At 40.3% G+C, this 23,857-nt stretch overlaps 1 protein-coding gene across 9 annotated transcripts in view; it reads right to left on the reverse strand.

Moving 5' to 3' along the window:
- The window catches only part of mef2aa (myocyte enhancer factor 2aa), a 68,434-nt gene that overhangs the window by 13,008 nt on the left and 31,569 nt on the right, over window positions 1–23,857 (reverse strand). For 3 of the 9 annotated variants that reach the window (XM_058074713.1, XM_058074712.1, XM_058074714.1), the window contains exons 3-7: window positions 22,235–22,438; window positions 4,787–4,918; window positions 4,584–4,718; window positions 2,550–2,748; window positions 885–941 (exon numbers count right to left, since the gene is read on the reverse strand). In XM_058074713.1, coding sequence (XP_057930696.1) covers window positions 885–941; window positions 2,550–2,748; window positions 4,584–4,718; window positions 4,787–4,918; window positions 22,235–22,438 — 727 coding nt within the window. The remainder of the gene's footprint in view (window positions 1–884; window positions 942–2,549; window positions 2,749–4,583; window positions 4,719–4,786; window positions 4,919–22,234; window positions 22,439–23,857) is intronic. The other 6 variants (XM_058074718.1, XM_058074720.1, XM_058074719.1 and 3 more) reach the window with 3 other exon arrangements.

Here is a 23,857-nt window from a genome sequence, read left to right on the forward strand (position 1 = left end):
GCTCTGCTTGTCTGTTTACGAAACAAGCTCAGGCAGAAGTTATTGTATTTGGTGATTCCCAGCAAGAGAAAAATATGTTCATCTCTCAGCAGTATTAGACACAGGACTGTTTTTGTGAACATGAACGTAAAATGTCGGATATTGTGTGTAGCTGCTCTATAGGAGTCCACAACTCAATACAGAGGGCTGAAAAATTAGCACAATAGGCCCCCTTTAACGATCTTTTCACAAATCATTTTAAACTAGCTAAGGGTATTAAATATCACACCATTTGGTAACAGGTGACTGCTGTATAATCAGAGTGAGGAAAGAGTTAAAGGCCACCTGCCATCGCCTCTCACACAGCACATTGCAGCCATGGCAGGCTGTCCGGTCATTGTGTACTGAGGACTTAGTGGAATATCATGGCCTGAATACCTACAGGGTTATGCTGGTCTGGACATGGTAGCAGCCTTATAAGGGCTGCTACCATAGACAGGGGGACAGATGCACCTGTCAGTAGAGGGAAGGAAACACTGTGGGGCTACACGTGGTGGTGAGTTAAAAGGCAATGCTGCGTTTATTTGCCAGCCAGAGTCAGTCAGCCACCTCGCCTGGTTAGCCTTTTCAAGCACAATCACCGCACCGTGTAATGGACCTTTTCCAAACTTCCATGCATGTGTACAACAAGCATAATCACACATTTCCTGTGTTAATAGGGGGTCTGCATGTAAGCTATTAACGTGCAGTGGATATATAGCCAAGCAAAGGCCCAATCAGCCACTGCGAGTGCACACTGTCTTGAACCAATCACAGATGGATACATAACTATCCAGCTCAAGTGCTAAGCAGGAGGTCTACTGGGCAGCGCAACAGAGAGCAAATAAATCTCTGGGAAGACTTACCCGCTGGGCTGGAGCCCACACCGCTTGGCACTGAGAGGTCTGTGGTATCCAGCATGCCTGAGATGCACAGAGGGATATGATTAACCATCTACATCCCTCTGCAAAACGAGCATTCGTATGTGATGGGGGTGCCAGATCAGACGTGAATGTCTGGTAGATTTATCTTCACAATCCGTGAAATGGAAGCAAGTTCTCCCCCCATAGTGTCCCCATGACAGGGACATTAAAAAAAACCAAAAAAAACATAAAGCGGCGTTCGTTTACAGGCAGCGAACACAGCTTTCCATCATGACGATGCACTTGCAGCCAGCCATCAATCATGCACTTGTAAGTTCAGGCTTTATCAAGGCCTCTCTTAAAGTTTTTATGATAGAGAGGACACATTATAAGCCATAAACTGAAATTAAAGCACACCAACAGAATCGGAATGAGAGTCCTTTTTTCGAATACACCAATTAAACTACAAAAACCAGTTTGCAAGACAACCATTATAAGAACTGCGAATAAGAAGGTGTCAGACACCTCTTGATATGAAGTCACATCTGAATGAGACATTTCACACCTTACCGCATGTACTTCTGTCATATGCAGTGTGTAGCTGCATCTTGCAAAAAGCCATCTGGGCTGATGGAATCAAACCAGTCATCCAAGTATTAGCACACATACACACCTTTTTTTTTTACCACAATGCTCGTACTGGGTACCTAAAAAAGTTAGAGCAGGCGTCTCAAACACACGCGGGCCACACTAGTTTGAGGCCCCCGCCTTGATATGAAAGTTTAATGTTAGTGCGGCCCGCGCAAGTTTGATATGGATGCTGTATGGTATCATGTACCCAGAAAAAATTATTACGTTTGATTAATGTTCATGTTAAAGGTTAAATAACTGTTAATAGTTATCCTCCCTATCTGTGTGGAAGTGGTACGTGTTTGGCTATTTAAGTTAACTTGAAGGCTACCGTTTAGGTCGCTAGCTCTCTAGTTTGTGAGTTAGCATGTGTCTCAAGACCCTGCAGTTATAAATGTGACTATAGTCGTGTTTTGTCATGTCTACAGGGCTCTAATAATGCTTTGTTAATTTTAATCTGAAAAAAATAATTTGTCTACCCACCAACTATATGTGGATTATTTGCTGTTTTATTATTATTATTATATTTATTTATTACTGATTGATTGGTTTTCTTTATTCTTGATTTGTTTATTTTTCATCTTATTTTGTTCAGAAAAATAAAAATTAATATATTTGAGAACAGTGGAATGTTTTATCAGAGCTGTTATTGTAGAAAATCGGAACCAAAGCACTGTAAAAGTTTGGATATTTTTCTGTTTTTAATAAATGCGTTTGGTTATTTTGTGGAAAACCTGATGCGGCCCAGCCTTGCCCAGACCCTAGCGCCAGTGGCCCCCAGGTAAACTGAGTTTGAGACCCCTGAGTTACAGGGTGAGCAGTGAGTGGGGGGCATCACATCAACTGGTGAATGAATATGACTTGATAGCTTGACCTTAGCCTCAGGTCACACTGGATACAATTTCGAAAATCAGTGTGTCTATTTTATCTTGTCGTGTAGCAGCGCAGAGGTGCTTATTTACTCAACTGCAAAGCGTATCAGTGCGTAAATGTGCAGTGCACTGACTGCGGGTGGCGTCCTCCAACCAACCAACTAACCTGCACTTGTGGGCCTCTGGGGGCCCCCACTGGAGCCCACGTTCCTATGCAAAGAGGCCTGTGGAGGGGACAGCATCCCATTGTCAGTCAGGGAGGCTGCGGCCACTGGTAAAGTCCCTCCTGGCTGGTACATGGTATTAGGATTGGACACCGGCACCGCCACATGCATGGAGAAGTTCTGCTGAGGCAAGGCTGTAGGCTGAAACAGACACACACATACATACACACAAATTTACACACAAATACAACCATCCAAGGTCTGATAATGATGATCAGCGGTTGTCATGGTATCAACTGAGAGCTACGCTGGAGAGTTTGCTTTAATAAAAAGGACACCGATTCAGAAAAAAGGCAACTCTTTCACATTTCACACTGACAATAGAGCAGTATACACAATCATTTTGTAATGCACCTATTAATAGTGAATAACAGTTTGTGGTCATTATTCACATACTGGCCACATTAATTGTTGGGTATATGTCAGCTGGAAATGACACAAGAGAATGTCAAACAATGTTTTATTTAAGATATTAAAGTTGCTGTCTGCCTTGGTTAGGTCCTCCATGGGGGCATCAACCCTTGAATTGTGTATTCTGCCCTCTCCCTGCTCCAATGCTGCACAGCTATGTTTGTTGTTGATAATGATAGGTTATATCGTTTAGTTTACATACCAATGTTAGCTATCATTGGTTGTCATAAATACATATAATGCCTCCAAAATGTCAGTCGCTTCACCCAGCCTGGTGTTGTGTATGTGCACACGCCACAAACACAAGTAAGTAAAAACCATGAGTGGCAATCAATTTATTTGGGTTGAGCAAAATGTTTAATGTCGAATTGTGATAAATAGAGATATTTATTTATTCATTCTGTTCTTTTGAACAACTGTTATTATTTTATTTGGTTGAAGAAGGCAGTTTGGAGCAGAAGAGGGAAACATGTTTTGCATTATTCTAAAGGATACTGTACACCTAAAATATTGTGAAAATAAAAAAAATAAAAAATATTGAATAGTCGTCGCTCACAACTTTACGGTCCAATTTCATGCCTTCACTTGATCACAGTTTTTTTTTTATATTGGAAAAATCATGCTATTTCGTGGTTGAATATTGCCTCTTGTTAGTCAGAATATATGCATATTGAAGCAAATTTTACATGTTTTTTGTCTAAATCAAGCATTACAATGATGGAAAAGATTGCATTCTTCAAAACTGTCAAGTAAGATCAAAATACTCAACATTTTAAGTCTTGTCACTTCCTTGTGTCATTCCCAGCTAAAAGATACCAACACAACAAATAAAAACTGAAGTGAATTTCACAATTTAGCGAGGACATGGTACAAACGCTATAATAGACAGATCTTCAGTGCTGCTGCAGGAGAAACAAATAACAGGAGAAAAATACACAAGTCCAAAAACATGCATTCAGGTGATCATCTGGCATTGCAGCGGTCAGCACAACAGGCGCACATTTTGTCTTTTGAAGCATCTGTGTGCATTTGTGCAGCATAGCGAAAAGATGCATTACAGCAGCTACAAGAATCACATCCATTGAACCTTGTGCTGACTGTGCAAAGCGTGAATGAAAATGACACGTGTCAGTGATTAAAACAAAGTTTCATTACAGCCTTCATCCAGTGTGGTCAGTCTGTGTGTTATCGTGACTTTGTTAATGGCAAAGTAATGCTCTTCGTGTCAGGAACAGAGAGAATATGGCACGCATGATAAGATCACACAAGACTTGCATTGTAATTGGTGATGATAAAAATGCCCTGCCCCATTTATAAAGTAAGGTGATAAACGCACCACTCTTTCAATGCAGTATTTACTCCATTTTAATATCTTTGGCTTAAAAAATGTGATCTTATCAAGGTGTATTAAATATCACTTGCAAAAAAATTCAACACTCCAGAAGAGGAAAGCATACTTTGAGAGTTTTGTGGGAGGTTAACGAAAAGAGAAACAAAAAATCCTTGTGGCACACAAAGCCAAGCAAAAAAAAAAAAAAAACTCAAACTGCATTTACAGTACTTACGATTTTATGATTTCTCATCATATTATCAAACTCCTCATTAATTTTTTTATACTTTTCTTCAGTGTGGGGAGTGAGGACATATGAGGCATCGGGGTCCGGGCTATCACAACCTCTGTGTTCTTTCTTGTTTAGCGCCTGCAGTGAACATCGACATAAAGACAACCATCAACACAAAACAGCAGGGGACGAAAGGAAGTACTTACACCGCAGCGCTTGTACATTAAATCACTCTCTTCGCTTAGTTTGCCGAAATGGTCATCCATGAGGGGGCTGTGCCCGAAACAGTCTTCGGGATCAGGGCTAGCACAGTCATTATGGCCTTTGTTTCTTAATTTCTGAAATGAAATTGCACAGTTGAAAATAAACAGAATACAAGATGTGTCTTCTTGCATCACGCTGAACAAGTCCTGTTACATGGAAATGTAATGAAATGACACAACACAGTGGAGAGCAGCCTTTCCAAAGTTAGAGTGCGGAGTCACTAATAGATTATAATGCTTTTAAGGGGCTTTTCAAAGTGTGAGGCACCAGATGAATTCAGAGGTGGCACAGCAGCTTGAAAAGAATACATACTTATTAAATAAATTTTTCATAGGGAGGAGTGGAGGCCCCAACCATAGAGGAGACTGACTGTGCCAATCTTTGAAAACAAATATTGTATGGACATTTTCTTAGGCAATGGCTTTTTGATCTGTGTTGCATGCAATGCATCATGTTTTATATTATGTATTACAGTTTATTTTGTAATTATTTTGTTTGTTTTTATATTATTTTATTGACAGAAAGTTCTGAATACAAAATTATTCACACCGTTTCTCATGCCAGGCATATCCAATGCACAAGCTTGTTGTAAGTTTGTAGTGGAATAATCAATTAACTTCTTCACACATTGGAAGTTGGCATTAGGTTTACAAAACATTTTTTTCTTTATTTTTATCAAGTCTCTCGTGAAGTCTTCTAGGTTACATTAGTAGCTTCCAGGATCCTTTAAAAAGTGGCAAACTGTCCAATAATGTCGAGGATATGAATCATTTACCTTCTTGAATTCTTAAGAGTGATTTGCCTTCTTGAAATCATAATTTTCGACTTAAGCATATGATGTCTCAGCAATACATTTAATCTTGAGTTGCAAAAGTTTCTTCAGTTTGTCTTTTACCTTAACAGGATGTGCCAAAAAAAATTGTCCTTTTTCCTCCCTGCTTCTCGACCCCCCCGCCACCACTACCACACCACCTTCACCCACTCTGCTTCCTTCTTCTTTTCAACAACTATGGGTTTGCATGTTATTATATTTCAGTAATCATAAGCAACCACCGCCGACTTAAGAAGATCCCATAGCAGAGTACTTAGAAGTTTTGCACTATTTAAATCAGCAGGGTTGCCATAGAAGGGATCTTATCAAGGTTAATCCATGCAAGGAATAAAGCAGATAATGGAATGCTGGTAAAGATTATTTCGGCGTGAAATTGTGCTTTTCCACAGCAACCAGGCAACAGCAGCGCTGTACTGCAGCGTTATAAAGAGCCCACTCTCATGACAGTGAAACAAAGTCGTGAAAGAAATCAAGTAAAAGCTGTGTGCTGCTCACTGCTCCTCATTACCACTCTGAATAGCGGTGTTAACAAGGCTCGCTGACAGCATGTGACAGCTTGTGATATGGAGGCAGTGTACATCAAAACATGATTTATGGTGGGCTCTCAAGGCTCCTCTATCAGGTTGCTGCAGGCCCACAGTGGCACTCCGCTCATGTCTGCGGGTTGCTACAGAGGCCTCGCCTCTACAGGAAGGTCACTGACACCGGCGCATGTTGGGGTCACAGCGAGACCAACCTACACAGACTAATGAGACCTCACCCTCGTCTTCTTGTCTTTATCGTCCAACAAAATGAAACGATACGAGTGTGTGTATGCAAGGGAGAGAGACAGACAGACAGGATTTGGTGTTGTTTTGGGTGAGAGGGTGCAACTTCGGTGCGAGGATGTGGGAGGAGGGGGTGTCTGTCTACAGAAATGTGACAGAATGGCTCATTGGTGCAGACGGTGCGGCTAAGCCAGTACCACTCGCCAAAACCTCACTTTTGGGAGCAAGTGTGGATATGGCTTAAAGAGATTCCTGAAAAATATTGAAAACAGATTCCACAGAGCCTCTTGCAACTCTGTACTTGTGTGAGTGGATACAGGAAGTGAACACACAACCGTTAAAACAGCAGGTTTATACCACTGTAAGTCACTGAAAGAATTCTATTATAATATGAGTTCTTTTCAGTTTTGATGTTACTATTTCAAAAGATTGCTTGAAAATGGTTAGAGATAAAGGCATACTGATGGGAGTGATGGGAGTAAATGTACTCAGGTAATGTGCATATTATGACCTCGCCAGGCTCAGAATTTGCAAAATATGTTAACTTTGCCCCAGAATTATTATGAACATGCAATTTGCCTAGTTTCAACTGTTCAAAAGCCCCTCCACCTTAAGTCAAGCCCCAATTCCAGCTGACAAAAAAACAACAACTCTTACAGTGTACCTGCAAAGTCCACCAATGCACACACCAGGGCTCAAACCCCTGCGCTTTGAACTCATTGTCCAGTGGCATCAGGAAGCGAGGTTTACTGAACAAACTATAGCACAGCCACACGAGGTGGTATGTGTTACACAAGCTCAAAACATGCTGCCACCACCATGTTCCACATGAGTATACTTTTCTTCTGGTGAAAAAACAACATTGCAGGATTGTATTCCCTTTCTACACCCATCCACTATACTTGTGAGTTGAGTCTTTGTGCATGCCACCCACTACAAACTCTAGTATCCACAGTGAGTGGTGAAGGAAGCGAACGAGAGACAACTCTGGATAATGACTGGGTCACACTGAGCCACAGATGCATTGAGGCTACTGCGGTACAAAACGGTAACATTCCTCTCGTTCTAAGAAAAAGCCTTGTGCCTGGTTCATTTCCTGTTTACCGAACATACGCTCTTTATAGTCCATTCAGGCCTGTGTTTTCTGGGCTTAAGCAATGCAATTTCTTCATCTATGAGCCAAAGGTCTGATATAAACCTGCAAATTTAAAGTCCATTCTAGTCATTATGGGGAATATGTTGGTCGCATTGGTCGGGCTCCTCTTTAACAACAATCTTGGGCCAGTATTTTGTCCACCCCGCCCACTGGGCCTGAGTCTCTTAGGAAGAGGTTGACAGCATGGTGGAAAAGCAGGATACAAGATGCACAGACAATCAACATACATACTGTAAGTCACTGCAATAGTGTATTCCCTTTAAAAAGGCTATTTAAAGCTGTGATTCAAGGTGATGCATATGCAAGACAGCTGGTGTGCATTAGTTAATCAATGAAACAGCTCGAGTCATCTCTGAGGCATGCATAGAAGTGAGTGAAGGCCAGGGACGGATAGAAGAAGAGCGTGCCTGTAAATCTTTGCTGAATGACTTGGCATGTTTTGGATGTCCCGCGGTGACCGCCCATGGTTCCCAGTAAATGGATCACTAAACCAGCACATGGCCGAACAGGTGTCTCTGCTCCGAACACCTGCCAGGACCTGGCACCCCATAACGCCCAATCAAAGTCAGCTATGCAGGGAGATGGCCATAGAAGGGACAACTTGCAGCACCCGTATGCTATCTGACCTCAAAAACAACCTCATACACCGAATATAGTAGACACAATAAGAAATAAGATAATAACTCACCGTTAACATTGGAAAAGTTCCTTGTTGTAGCATCTCGAAAGTAATGAGGGTCGATCGCATATGGCATTAATAAAAAGATCAACATCAACATCATCCTCGCTATGACGTTTATTGCTTGATTGATATAGTATTTATGCCAGTCTGACATTAATCTGGTATCCATAGACATATACTCCGACAATACCGTTAGCTTGGTCCACATCATATTGTGCAATGCTTATAAGTAGGCTACAGGATCTCTGAGGAGACAAGATACTGCTTTTACTAATGTATATTACATATATAACAACATTTATTAAACTTAAGAATGGGTTTGAAACTGAGAGAGCAAGTCAAACAAAATAAACAAAACCATACCACTTCCAAATTTTTCTGAAATTTCTGAAAACATTTCTGAAATAAATGCGACAGAGTGAGGGAGCGATGTTTGAACTGCAATGTAGTGAGGGACGACTGTACTACTAATCTTAATATTTTTCCAATGGAGAAGGCCTTGAAGCCCATCCATTTTCTATACTGCGTGTTCTCACTCGGGTCGCGGGTATGCTGGAGTCTATCCCAACAGTCCTGTAATTTAGATTATTTTACTTATATTAATTAAATGACACGGCCTTTTCCAACTACAGGGACAGTATTCAAGATTAAAAATAACACTGCAAAAAGCACCTTTTGCTTGAAAGCTACTTGAAGTGAAATGGGTCCAGCCTATTTACTCTCCTGTGTCTTGGAAGACCACTTCACTGAGATGCTCGCCCTCCCTGCTGACAAGAGAGCTTTTCTCTATGTAACTAATTCATGTACTGTATGTGACTGCATTGAAAGCAGTGAAAAGAGGAGAAAAAATAGGGTAGTTGGAGGGGGAGGTCACAAAAATGGAATATACAGGCTTGAGGAGGCTACTTTCTACAGCCTCTCAAAACAACAACAACAAAAAAAAACAGGTTGGTAATAATGAACCCTCGATAAACAGACATCAGTGTATGCATGTCCGCTCCATCTTTCTGTGGTACGCAAGCTAGATGACAAGAGGTTTCACTCTGCATGTGTCTTTTTTTTTCTGCATGTGTCATGTGCGCATTGGCTCTATATGAAACACAAAAGAGAGTGAGCATCTCTCATCTATGAAGCCTCTTTGTAGAGGTGGGAGCTGCTAGCACAGAGTGAGGGCAGTTAGCAAGCAAATGCGAACATGAATGAGGGCACAAAGGAGATAATTTGTAAGTTCCAGCGTGCACAGGAAGCGGTGCTGTCTTTAGTGTCCCTCCTAAGCTGCCTTAGTGTTGTATTCAAGCATGTGTTATGACGTAAAAGGGTGGCTTCCATCTATCATATCCATTATCTTACACAGCTCAAATATGACCTCCTATGATCGTTTAACAATACACTATACTGTAACTGTGTGTGTGGGTTTTATTAAAGTGTTTTTTTTTCTCAACATACACAATTTATATACTGTTTCCCAGCATGCTTTGCTTTTTTTGTGTTCTTGGTAAATGGCTGGAAAGCACGTGGTTAGCGCTCACATACACATAGTAGTTGGTTAATATTCTGCACTATACGTTGGTAGTGTCTTGTCTGTTATATTGCGTTGCTGTATTTAGTTCACCACAACGTGTGTTAAATGGTGTGTGAGCTGGTGATGCCCCGCGATTTGCAACTAATATCGTACGCGTCACACAGGTACACTACACTTGAGTACCATCTAGTGCAGGGGTGGGCAAACTACGGCCCGGGGGCCACATGCGGCCCACCAAGCGTTTGAATCCGGCCCGCCAGTTGCTTTCTAAGTAACTTCAACTTTTAACATACAAACTGGCAACATGACTTGCAAGTCGGATGTCTGATTTATTAAAAAATAAACAACAAAACTGTAAAATTAAATGACATAGTTTGATGTGGTGTGATGTTTAAAGTGCTCCTGAAAAGGGACATGAGAACATACAACTGATATAGGATAACACTTTTACAGATAAAATTAGACAAATAATTCAAGGAAAATGATAAGCATAAAATAGTGTGTGTGTGTTAAATACGTATATGTTCTGGCCCCCCAGACAATTTTGTTAACTCAATGCGGCCCTCGAGTCCAAATATTTGCCCACCCCTGATCTAGTGGCTTAAATATGACATGACACAATGGCCTTTGAATGATAATCTTAATGTTAAAATCTTAACATTTTTTTTTGCCAAGAATAATTTGTGTTTTTCTGCAGACCACCTTGGTGTGGGGGTCTATGCTGGACTGAGCGCCTTTCTAGTTTTGAGAGCATTCACTTACATACAGTACATAAAAGCAGTCATGCAACCACCTCATCCAAGCCTCATGCCACAGTCTTTTCACCCTGCGGTGCTGTGAATTGGCCCTTGTGCCCGCCGCTAGGATTCACAAAGGTTGCATGCTAATCCTCATGACATCACTATTGTGTCCATGCTGTTCCATCTAATGTGCTTATCAAAGAACTTCTTTGAATGTGAAGGCACTAGGAAATCAGCAGCTAGGGAGGCAGCTGATAGCAAGACTTTTATCTGCCAAGGAACATTCCTCTTCTTATATAACACCTTAAGAGACTTTCTCTATAACCATGTTCCAATTCCCTGGTGGTGCTGTTGTCTTCACTTTAGGGGAATAAAAAAAATCATTTTGGTTGGTTGGTCTTCAGGCCAAAGTGTGTAATGGCCAAATTTAACGTTCAAGTATTACACAACAAAAAAACTATAAAGTCCCAGACATATCCGGTTGAATCTAGTGATCCAAAGACATTACAGAGTGGACTGATGACAGGATACGAGGCTGGAGTATATCCTTCCTTTAGCCCACACTATTGTTGTAAGGATGAGTACAGGAAGGGGGTGCGTTCACAACTCAACAGTTTGAATTTCATTTTGATGTCGTCTTTCACTTCTGAAAGACTCTCTGGGGCAAATAATTTGCACTTGGTCAAGCGACAGACACTTCAGCCAATGGTCGATTAGCACATCCCCCATGTAAGATGGGAAAACACTTCTGTAGGGAAAAATAGTGTGAATATGTCATTCAAACCCCTCACAGATGGACCAAAATGGACCCAAGGTTAAAATCAGGGTTTTCCAAACTGAGGATTTAGACACAAATATTAATCATGGGTAAATGTTTCTGTCAAAGTAAGTCAAAGAGCTTTGATTAAGGATTTGTTCAAAAAAATGATGATATTGTAAGTATGATATTGTTCCGACCTGGAAGTTTTGTGTTGTGTTGATATCCGACTGTTTAGTGTGGACGTGAACACTTCAAGCATGTGTGGTTGTGTTTGGGTGTGTGCGGCATGCGGAGATGTGTGGAGACAGCCACAATCACAGATACTCTTTTGGCTATGTTTGCTGATATTCCTCAAGCTACGTTTGCTGACAACATTAAAGCACAGACATGGATGGATGAGAAATCTCCATAGGCGCTATCAGCAATTTCTGATATGTGCATTACACTGGATCGAAAGATATGGAATCGGATCAACCCCATTCATTCCTATTGGATAAAAAGGTAAATGTTTACACCTTAAAAGTGTACTGGTGGTCCAGCAATCGCTGTGACGAGTGCCAGCTGCTGAAAAGTCAGCTATGTGAACCACTAGACTACTAATGTCTCCCATCATATCATAGCATGTATATTGTGTATGATCAGCATTTGCACCCATTATGTCTGTCCCATAGCCGGGGAGAATAATCACAAGATTGAATATTTTGAGTGTAGACGAGAGGGAAATCAAGCATAAATTGATGATAAAGTCAAATGAATCCCATCACTACGTACAGACAATACTATACCAAAAGGGAAGTTGGTCAAAAGTGATCATATTAATCTATAAACCCAACAAAGACATCTGAAATCTTGTACCACCACCTCTTTCTTCCCTTTCCGTGAGTGGATCATTAGCTGTCAGGGCCCTTGAAACCATACCCCCCACCCTGAACTCCCATCCTCGCTGGCCTCTAAAATATTCATGAGGACAATTAGGAGTTCCGATAAAGCTGGGGGTGGGCAGCAGTGAGGGCAGGGATATGCCAGTAGGACGTCTGTTCTGCAACACTCTACACCCTGACCACAGACCAGTCCTCATCAATCTCAGGCACAGCAACCTCCATCTTTGGCCCCGGTTCGACCAGGCTCCTGGGGGAAGATGGCACACTGCCAGCTACCCCCCCATCCCAGCAGGCTTTGCTCTGTCCTCGCCCCAGGGCAGGCGAGGTTGGCTGCACAGTATGAACAATGGGAGGGGTGGTGGTGGGGGGCACAAGGGCAAGCTGGTTGTTGCATGAGCTAAGTCAAAGAAGCACCTTTGTATTAAAAGCTAGGTCTCGCTGCAGCCATCCACCCCTCACTGAAGGTCACAGAAGAACACAAGGGCAGGCTGCTGCTTTAAATGATCTTTAACAATTCTAGTATCATTGCTTCTCCGAGACTAGTTCAAACCAAATTAGGACAGCCTGAACTTGACCCATTTCATAGGGTTCATACGACACAAATTTATTATGATTGGAGAAGGTATACAATTAATTCCTGCTGTCCAACACATTGCCAGGGGTTGGTGCTCTTTGCAGAGTGCAGTCAGAGTTCACTGGTTGCTTGTGTTGTACGTGTCCTGTGTTTCTGCTCTGTAAACAATCCTAAACTCAACCCATTGTCTTCATCACTGTATCCTGTTCAAGGTCACCTCAGAAGCAGGGTACACCCTAGATCAGGGGTTCTTTTTGACCGCTGGGACCAAATTTTCCTGTACAGTGTGGCCTGGGGCTCATTCAAATCTCCATCTAGCCATCTGTGGCAGTGGAAGAACCAACTCCTCCGCAATAGTGAATGTGATGTGCTACACATCTGGCTAGGTGGTAGCTGGTTTTCAAAGAACATTTGGAGTTGGTCACCACTGTCACAACAGACCTGTTTTGCATCTGTAGCCCATTTTCTTTTCGTCTGAAGAATTCCACCAGCTTTCCCACAAGCGACGAATGGCAGTATTGCAAATCACTGCGTCACAAATAACACTTATATACATATATGTACACTCTGTTAACAGCATGCCAGTCTAAAAAAACTCTCAACACTGAATTATATGAAAATGTCCATGTACAAAAACCCAGGTTTGACTCTAATTATTTAGATAATTACATTAAAGATACTATAGAGTAAATAGACAAGTTACAATAGCTTCATGTTGTATTTATATTTTCCATGTTAATTTATTAATCTTCCCCCGGATTTTTAACATTTATGAATACGTACATTTAAAGAATCGCCCAAACTAGTCCACTAGAGTGATTATGGTGCACAATATGAGTGTGACAATATCTCCATATAGTGGTATATCGCCATATTTGATCTCCTGATTGATTATCGATATGCACCCGACAAGTATCAACACTTTTGATTTTAATACCCTGCTGAAAAAACACAGCAGCATAGACCAGCTACCTCATAGCACACTAATGTGTGTGTGTGTGTGAGAGTTGTGCTTGTTAATATAACCAAGCATTGTAGGTTGGCCACTGACTTCTCGCAAGTTGTGCATGAAATAGAGACAACCTCCACGGCTGCAAGTAGCACTCCGATATCTAGTTCACTTAGCAATAGTCAAACACATTTCCACATGCCACATCAAAATAACAGATTTTTACACACATTAAATGTGCACACATTTTCTAATTTTGTTCATAAAACGGTGTCACTGTTTATAAAATAAGCTATAGGTTTGTTACTGATGTCTCTATAGAAAGGCACTCATTTGTTTACAGGAATTTTGCAATGAAATAATGTCGCTGTTAAGACAGATTAAAGTTAAGGTGATGGTGCCAAATAATCTTTGTTTATTTTTCATAGCTATTTTTCTCTTAAATAGTGTCTACACGATGGAGGAGTGGTTAGCGCGCAGGCTACACAGCTAGGAGACCCGTTTTCGATTCCTGCTCTGGCATATGTGTGGAGTTTGCATGTTTTCCCCTGTGATTGGCTGGCGACCAGGGTGTACCCCGCCTCTCGCCCAAAGACAGCTGGGATAGGCTCCGGCAGGCCCACAACCCTAGTGAGGGTAAGCGGTATAGACAATGGATGGATGGATCATTAATAGTAGTATTATTATGACAGATATCCTGGCCATTAGATCAATCATTACTGTATCGCCATATTGTGAGATAATAGTTATCGTGAGCCTTGAATCACGTGTGTAGAGGGTGGTTTGGGGACATTATAGCATCTGCACCACACAAAGTATTAGCATACTTTTAACTGAAAATGTATATGTAAAAATGTAGACAGGAAACAGGTCTTCTACTATTTTACTACTAACAAAATGGAATGAGTTCTTCTAAAAGGTTTATTAGAAATAACTTATCTAGTAGCCAGATTCTGTTTGGTGGGTTGAGAGTGTTATTAGTTCCATATTTGGAGACAAAATACATCTCACACGAAGCATTAGCATCACCAGTAAGTAATGTTTCGAAAAATTGACTTGTGTTCCCTTTCATCTTGTGTTCTTGGAAGAGACTCTTCTGTGTGAAATGAGACATATGCAACATAGTTGAGAGGGTGGAAAAGAAGTGCTGACGTCAATGAAGCATGTTGTGTGCCAAAAGCAAAATTCTCTTGGCAGTAACCTGGTAACAAGAATCATACTAGAGAGCACCGAGATAATAAAAGAAGGAAATGGATGACAAGGTAAACGAAGATGAAAACTGAAGTGGGACTACAAAAAGAAAAAAATATATATAGCACAAAAAACTGCAGCTTAGCAATTACAAGAATGGCCGTATTTGTTCCTTTCTCAGAATGCTTTCTCATAGACCCACATGAACAATCCAATAACTGTTTCATTATGCTCAGATAACTACACGAGGGCTGATGAATCTTTTTCACTGAAACCCCACAGGAAAAAGAGTCCTTGTCCTATTAAAAGGGACACTTGAAAAACCCAGCATTTGGCTCGCACCCATTTGCATGTCTTTAACTGTGGCAAAATAAAAAATAAATTTGCAGACAACGTAAAATATATTGTCACATAACCATTATGATAAGACTGTATGTGATACATTTAACGATTGGGCTAAAGAACACTTCTGTTTTACAATTGGAATTGAGTGATATCCAGTCATATGTATTGCACTTTATGGCTTTAACAGCCACTAACTGTATGGTAGACATAGCTGTTTGTTTTTCTACACATTCATGAGCGACCAGCCTAAAGTTACATGGCCAAGTTACGTGGACACGTAGAATTAGCCTGAGCGGCTACAAGCAACCGCTGAATATTGACACATACTGTAGGAGCTTCAGCTGTTACTAGTAATGAGTATATAGCAAACGTTTAATTATTTATACACAATCATGACCCACTTGGTCACAATTAATTCCAGGTTACAGGTCGCTGTGGACACTGTCGTATGCACAGAATGTCAGTTTCGCTCCAGTAGAACTACTTTCTAATTGCATAATCCAAGTATGTTACTATGATTTTTTTTACACTAATTCATGCAATATATTTATTTATGTGCATTTAAACATTCAGACAGTAGCTACCACACTGTCATTTCAAAAAATACTATCATAAGTGTGTGTTGCAATAAAATAATATTCAAAAATCACAGGAGCCAGAAAGTGCACAGAAGATTAAAAAAATGTGCAGGCGGAAAATGTTCCATATATTGGAAAGGCCTACAACATCAACACAATAAGTCTATGTCAATATGGTGATATTTGATTCTGCTTAAAGATGGGTTCTCATCATTTATGCTTTTGACTTCTGTTGAAAGCACAAAATGGGAGAAATTCTAAAGCATGGTGATAAAGAATGGGTATAATTATTAATTCATTGTTAAGAATGTGCAATTAATCAATGACACCTTGAAGCAATTGTGACCAAATAAGAGTAATTCTGGCTACAACAATGCACCATAGGTACATCACAACTGTCTGTACAAGCTGTCCAAAAAAGACGTCATCTATGGGAAGCTGAGTTCCATCCATATTATGGGAACAATAAGACAAGTATCAAAACAGGAGTTCACAACCTCCAGGGAGAATGCAATTCTCGTTAAAGGTTTTAATCTCAATTCTTCCTCTCTGATACTACATTTTTCCTTGCCACACTCACACTCTTCAGCAGCAGCAGCAGAAGCAGCCTCCATTTCCGGCGAGCCACCAGCAGTAGGATAATTGATCAATCATGCTAATTGAAGAGCCCGGACAGCTAGCCCACCATAGCAGATGTGCCAATTTGCATTCATTAAGGTAGAAATGAGCCTTAATCACTGCAGTGTGCAGGATTTGATTGACAATCTAACTTACACCCCCCCCCCACCCTCACCTCTATCACAACCCCTTATATCTCACAGTGCTCATTTCTTCCAACACTTTCTTCAAATAATGTATTGTATGTATGCCTTTAAAGACATTAATCTACATCAAACAATATTTGACTGTACTTTAATGAACAAACACATTTGCTATGTAATCGTAAACTTCTGAATTACTTTTTAATTAAACTGTTTTAATTACTTATCTTGTTTTCCAAAATTATAGTGAAAATGTCGAGTTTCGATGTTTTATAATAGGTCAGTAATAAACATGAGTCTACATTCGGCTCAGAGTTTTAGAAACACAAAATGTGATTGACATTCTGTAATGGTCAGAATTTACATATTGTATTGAAAGATTTATACACATCCATTCATAAAAAAAGAAAGTTGATAGCGATCGCAAAATGACACCTAATGGAAACAGACTGATAATTATATGCTCATTTCCTCATACTGAAGAGGTCTCGTGAAAGGGAGTGTGTTATTTCATGAAAAGAGAAAGAATTGCCCGTTTATTCCCCTCCAAGTAACAATGGCAACCCCTATTTATTATGGGGAAGATAAGCCAAATTTCCCTATGAATGATCGCTGTTTGTTTAGTTTCACAATTCATCAGGATAAAAAGACATGCAAGCCAGTCTTTGTATGATACTGAAGGTCATTTATTTACTACCATGGATAGTTTGGTATTTGACTAAAGTTGCATCCCAATGTGTGGCCATGTAATATGCACCTTTATTGCATTAAAGTATGAATCGGATGAATTTCTGTAACGTTTCCAGGTGATTTTAAATCTCTCTCCTGGCGACAGGCAACATTCTTGTGTCAGAGAGAATGGTGTGAGGTTAAAGTGGAGCAAGAGCAAAATCTCATTAGCTCTGCACGGGAAGAGGGAAGGAAGAGTGAAGATTATTAGATTAATCTAATGACTAACTGCAGCATTTTCATTTGTGGTATAAAAAGAATTCAATAAGATACGCAATCGAAGCAATGCCATAAAACCTGTCATGAGGAACTGTGCAGCAACACAAAGTTGGCCCGTTTGTGCATCGCCATTTTGTGACATGCAAATGTGTGTTACAAAAAGACAACAATACAAAGTGGTGGCACTTACATTTCAGTTGCTGTGATTTCAGGACATTCAGAATTTGCCGCCGTTTTGGAGAATTTAAGGTAAGTTTGAATAATTTATAGTAGTATTGTGTATATTAAATATTTTATTTTAATAAGAAAATTGTTTAGAAAATGCCATTTTTTCTTTCCAATATTCCCTTTTCACGCTTTTGGTACCCCTTTCAGGAGACTGAACCTCATCCCAAAATAGGTCCCAAAGAACATGGCTCCAAATAGGTGAGGAAAAACATTGCCTTTAATTCAATGATACAAAACATTACAGATATGTTTGCAGTTAAAGACATCTCTGGTAAGTTCAACGCTATTCGCACATCAAATATCACTTGCTGCGTTTTGCTATACTGTCTACACATGTAATAAGGAATGACCACAACATCAGCATTAGACAGTTATTGATGAATAACTCAGATTTTCTATTCATTCATTCATTTTCTACACCATTTATCCTCACGAGGACAAAGCGGGTATGCTGGAGCCTATCCGAGCAGTCTTCAGGCGAGAGGCGGGGTACACCCTGGCCAGCCAATCACAGGTCACATATTGACAAACAACCTTTCACACTCACATTCACACCTATGGACCATTTGGAGTCGCCAATAAACCCAACATGTTTTCGGAATGTGGGAGGAAACCAGAGTACCTGGAGAATACCCACGCACGGGGAGAACATGCAAAATCCACACAAAGATGCCCAAGCAGAGAATCGAACCTGATCTACTCACTGTGTGGCCAACATGCTAACCACTCCGGCACCGTTCGCCCCACCGATGCAACACTCCTTAAAAATAGAATAATGCATAAACTCTGAATTGACACACTAGAAAACTATAAAGACAGTCTACAAACACAAGATTAACCATGATACTCGAAAGCCAAATAACAACTGCTGACTTCTCTCTGAGACAAGGCACATCTGCCAAATACAAATACAATCAAAATTTTAATGAATTGTTAAATTGGAATTATCTAGGATGTTGGAGCATGAATGAACATTCTCTTTCTCTCATGACACGCACAGTTAATCAGGCGGGACAATGCCAAGGCACATTCTGCTTATGTACTGTAAATACATTGTACTTTGTTACTAAGGCTGTGCTCACAAATGTTTGGTTGTAGTTTGTTCCATCAAATGTGAATGCCATCATCCCAATCACGGTGCACACCAAATAGCAACAGTCCAAGACTGCTTGAAGTGAGGGTCCAAATACCAGAGGTGTTGTATGAAAACTATTGACAAATACATTGACAGCGTCAATCACTACTTGGTGCTGGTAAAGTTCCTGAAAAATAAATCACATGCAAGTACACTCCATTATCGTTCACAAAGGGAAAAAAAAACCCTGAGCCGGCTGCTCTGCTTTGGACTACGAGCCAAGTCTGAGACAAAGTCCACAGCCCTCCACTGGGTTATCAAACTGCAGGCCAGGCTTCCATCCATCTGGGGAAAACATGAAGACATGTTCTCCCACACTGTACAGCCCAGCCTTTATCTACAGATGGTACTAGTGAGCAGGAATGTGACCTTTGATTTAGTTTCTCACACAGGATGACCATCCCTGTGAAAAGTATGTGATCGTATTCAGTGGCCTCCCAAATGTGGACAAATAGGCACATGATTGTTTACATGGCATAAGATTGCTGTAACACAATTTAAACATTTCGGTAAGTGTCCAGCAAAAGTGCCCTCATGTGAGGCTCATTTCTATTGATAAACTGGGGAAAGAGTGACCGCTTCCCATGATTGTAAGTGCCTTAAAAAGCCTGTAGAAGTTGTCTGCAAACGTGCAAAATACCATCCTTCTCTGAGGACACGATAGACGTCCAACAGATCATCAGCCACCTCTGACACTGACAACTAAAAGAGGTTGTGTGGTGATGCTCTGAAGTGGAATGGTCTGGTTATTTCTGCTCTGCTTCTTCACTTCTGAGCCTTCACCATGTAGCCTACAGTAGGCAGAAGGGGGATTGTGCATACAGCAAAGATGCGGGGCAAGTAAATTGACACAACAGCACTTTTTGTGCAGCTTCCTTGAGAGTAGCCAGAAGGGAAGTGGTGTATTGGTGTTACATTATACACTATTATGCTGGATGTTGACTTAAAAAAAAAAACATACATTGGTTGACCACAGATCAGAAGTCAAATAAAGGTGTGGTGAGAGTCAAACTTTTGGTGACAAACAAGTGAAATCTCATTTGAGAGACACGGCATGAAGACATTTGTGGGCATCATTATGTAAGAAAGGAATGCATCCATTTATTTTTTATGCAGGTGAGCCCAAGCTTTTGCTACATGGGCCCCTGATGAAAGAGCAACTACACGAGGCGACTGCTTGCCAGAGCACTCTCCCGCAGCTCTGCCAAGCAGGTAATTCACAAGCAGCAGAGGCATGAATAAAAGATAATGGGCCACAGCTGACTCTTCTAGGCTACATTTAATATCTCTAATTCCACGAAATAAAATACTTTTCTAATTCGATCAATCCCCTCCTCTGCAGCTGATATGTTATCTAGCTTTGGAGAATGATGGATGACAAAAATTTGACAACACGTGACAACCAAGAGCAGCCTGGACATGGAGGCAACCAGCAACTGCATGGCTAATTTACATAAGAGACCAAGCCTTGTCCACACTAGCAGGGTACATTTAAAACCGCATATTTTTAAAACTACATAAAATAGTGTCCACACAACCTTGTATTGTATGTATTGTTCCTAAAATTCTATCCAATCAGAATCATCCGCTGTCATCCTTTCACTTCCCCAAACATAAAACGCAACTTGTTTGTGTGGACTGACGAGGCAGAATTACTTCTAAATGTTGTTTTAGAATACAAAGTCAACAAGACGCAAGAAAATGTTGATTGGGAATGTTGCCAAAGCAAATCGACGTCAGAGCCTGATACGAGGAGGACGCCTCAGACGGGAAATTGTTATTTGAAGATGGCCGACCTCAAAGTTTTTTCTTCGCCTCTGCTCTTTAAAGTGAAGCAATATTTGGGCTTGCAAATAAAAGCAAGCAAAAAGCGCTTGGAAACTAGCTATAACCAACACAGTCCTGAGGGCATCTTTGTTGTTTCTGATGTAAACACAGGATAAGCGGTAGAAAATGAATGAATGAATGAATGATGAGATACCCGCCTCCTGTGTGGACAGGGCCTTAGTTGCTGGGACTTAATTTGGTTAGTGGATTGGGTCCAGCAAGGTGGTCCGGTTATGTCAAAAACGGAACATTGTCTCTGCACATTTAGAACTGTTAAACAAACCATAGCGAAATTTCCACCATGCATTCCTTAATGTGTTCTTTATTTTTGATTTGATTTACTGTTGGTGATTAATACCCTGCGTTCTATGCAATGTATTTTTCCCCAAAATTGTGAGCAAACTAAATTGTACAACTTTAAGATAACTTTTCCAACAAGAACTCACCTTCATTATTTTAATGTAACTTGCTTGCTTATGCTAATACTATTCTGGCATAACAAGCATTGGCATTCTTGTCCACTCAATGCAGGGCACACAGCTGCCAAAAACCTTTTACTGGTTTGTAAACAAAACACTACTGAATATCTACTGTACAATACAGCCAGCCTGATGACATGTATTATATCTTTGGGGAAACAGTGTCGTACTTAGTGGTCAGCAGCAACTGCACCAGCACAGATAGGTTTTCTTCTCCCGTTAGTGGACATGAGAGCGGCTGAACTTATCAGGGAGTGCAGACCTCCTGTGTTGTATCTGACTGGTGACTAAGAGTAAACTGTTACATGTCCCAAACTCTTCAGACATTTTTGAATTGAAGTCATGTCATATGTGTATTTTGCATGGTCGCTTTTTGATAATATTTGACATAAGCACTGATAAATAAATAAGTCCTACATATATTTTATGTTTGATGTTGGCATCCTTCCATTTGAATGGCTTGAATTTCAGCCTCACTATTTTCATCCACCCAGGATGGCTGTAGTTTAGGTCTGCATATTCATTTAATACCAAATTTAAGGGGGAAGTTTATAAGTCATGATGAAGCCAAACTTACAAAAAATATACATACAATCAACGACAAAGCCTCATTATCACAGTGCCGAGCTGTGTGGAGATTGGAACAGCAATTTAAACAAAATATTCACTCTTAATGCACAAAACAATCATCAAACTCACTTAAGGTCTGTCTCCTTTGTGTAGCGTTCTCCTTGCACTGTGAGGCCTTCAGGTGCACTCGTAATTGCAAATTGATTTTAATTTATATTCACATACCCCCCATTACAATCAGCGTACACCTGGGCGTACACATACCCCACTTTGGGGAACCTAGGGTCTATTGTATTGACAATGCTGTTTTTATAGTATTCTAAGGGTAATAATGACTGTTAATGAGGGTATATTCCCTGAACTGCATCCAAATATAATTATTCCATACAAAATTTGATCATTTTTTTGTGTGCAACAGCGATGCGAGTATAGAATTCACACGCAAGGTCAGAGCCTGACACTCACCTCGACAATGTCAGAGTTGGTTCTGCTCTCGTGGGGCTCGTTGTACTCTGTATACTTCAGCAGCACTTTGTCCATGTCTGTGCTGGCATATTGGAACAGTTTGTTGGAGCTGTTGAAAATAATGAGGGCGATCTCGCAGTCGCACAGTACGCTCAGCTCATACGCTTTCTTCATCAATCCAAACTTCCTCTTTGTGAAGGTAACCTGAGGGGACAAAGCAACATTGGATTGGTTATTGGGGGCGTCCCACAAGATCTCGTGTACCAAGAGCCTGCAAGATTAAAATGTGACCAAAAAAAAAAAATGTGGCCACCTGCCTGTGATGATAATACATTAATTAATCACACAACAAATATATATAATTTTTTGCTGCAATATATTGCCCTGTGTTGTCGTTATCTTTTGTGCTACAAACATCCAGGAAGAGAATTCACTCGATCACGTTTGATCCATAGATAGAGCCATAGCTGAATATTGTGTATTATCTTGTCTTGTGACACACCTATTGGTTACACAAGAAACATTTGCTTGTTCAACAAGAAACGGGCAAAGCAAATCCACACTCATGATGCATTCAATGGGAAATAAAATAATCACCTTTTAGTAGTAAAGGAGTATCTCTAATATTACAAAACAATACTCGAGGCTTGACTGAAAATAGATTATATTAAAATCAGATATTAGACATATTTAATAAAAAAATGTTGCACCGAACCAAAAGCTTCATATGTAGCTAATAGATTATATTTTTTAGTTTTTATTTGATAATTGTGTTTATTGGAGAATACCACCACATTGCAATTGCATGTCCAGGCTTCATTTTAAAAATCATTAAAAACTAAATTTAAGCAGTTGTATGTTTTGCATTTTGTTCTATTGTACCAAAAACAAAACCATGGCCTTGATACTGAGGTACATACCATGAGGATGCAGTACCATTACAGGGCTAGTACTTTCTATTTTCCAATCAATGTAGAAAAAATGCATTTACATACACTTTAGTTTGTGTGTGTTTTATGTAGATAAGTTTTTAAAAGCAGTAAAAATCCTCTGAGATGTACACTTAATTGTAATTGTGAATTTAACCAAAAGGTGCAGGAAAATGTGCCTCTAAAGTTGAACAAAACTTCAAATAACCTTCATTACGCTCTGTTTTGCTTTATTTGTTTCTATGGGGAAAAAAAGGTTTGACTGTACCATACTGCATGTTGCATTGTTACATTTTTGATAATATCCGCAATATCCGCCATTCATGAGAAAAGCCTGCAAATACACAGTGCATGTCTAAAACATGGTGTTAAGGGGTCAGGGTATGATGCACAAGTCAGCGAGCTGAGTCAGAGCTTTGGCAACAACATGCGTCCATACATTACTGTAGCTAGCCACTGACTCCATATACGGAAAGTTATCTGTGTAGCGCAGCATAAGTCTTGTAACTTGAGCCGTGAGCTGGGACGTCAGGTCATACATCACTCTGGTAGTAATGCAACTCCCACACCTCAGCAAAGTGAGGTGACTTGATGTCCTGTATTTATGCAGTTCTGTTTATGTGGTCAGCCCAGTCTCATGCACATATTATGCTATGCCACCTTTTTACAGTATCATACTGTAAAAAGGTACTCA

Source organism: Doryrhamphus excisus, chromosome 6 (genome assembly GCF_030265055.1).
Source record: "Doryrhamphus excisus isolate RoL2022-K1 chromosome 6, RoL_Dexc_1.0, whole genome shotgun sequence".
NCBI lineage: Eukaryota > Metazoa > Chordata > Actinopteri > Syngnathiformes > Syngnathidae > Doryrhamphus > Doryrhamphus excisus.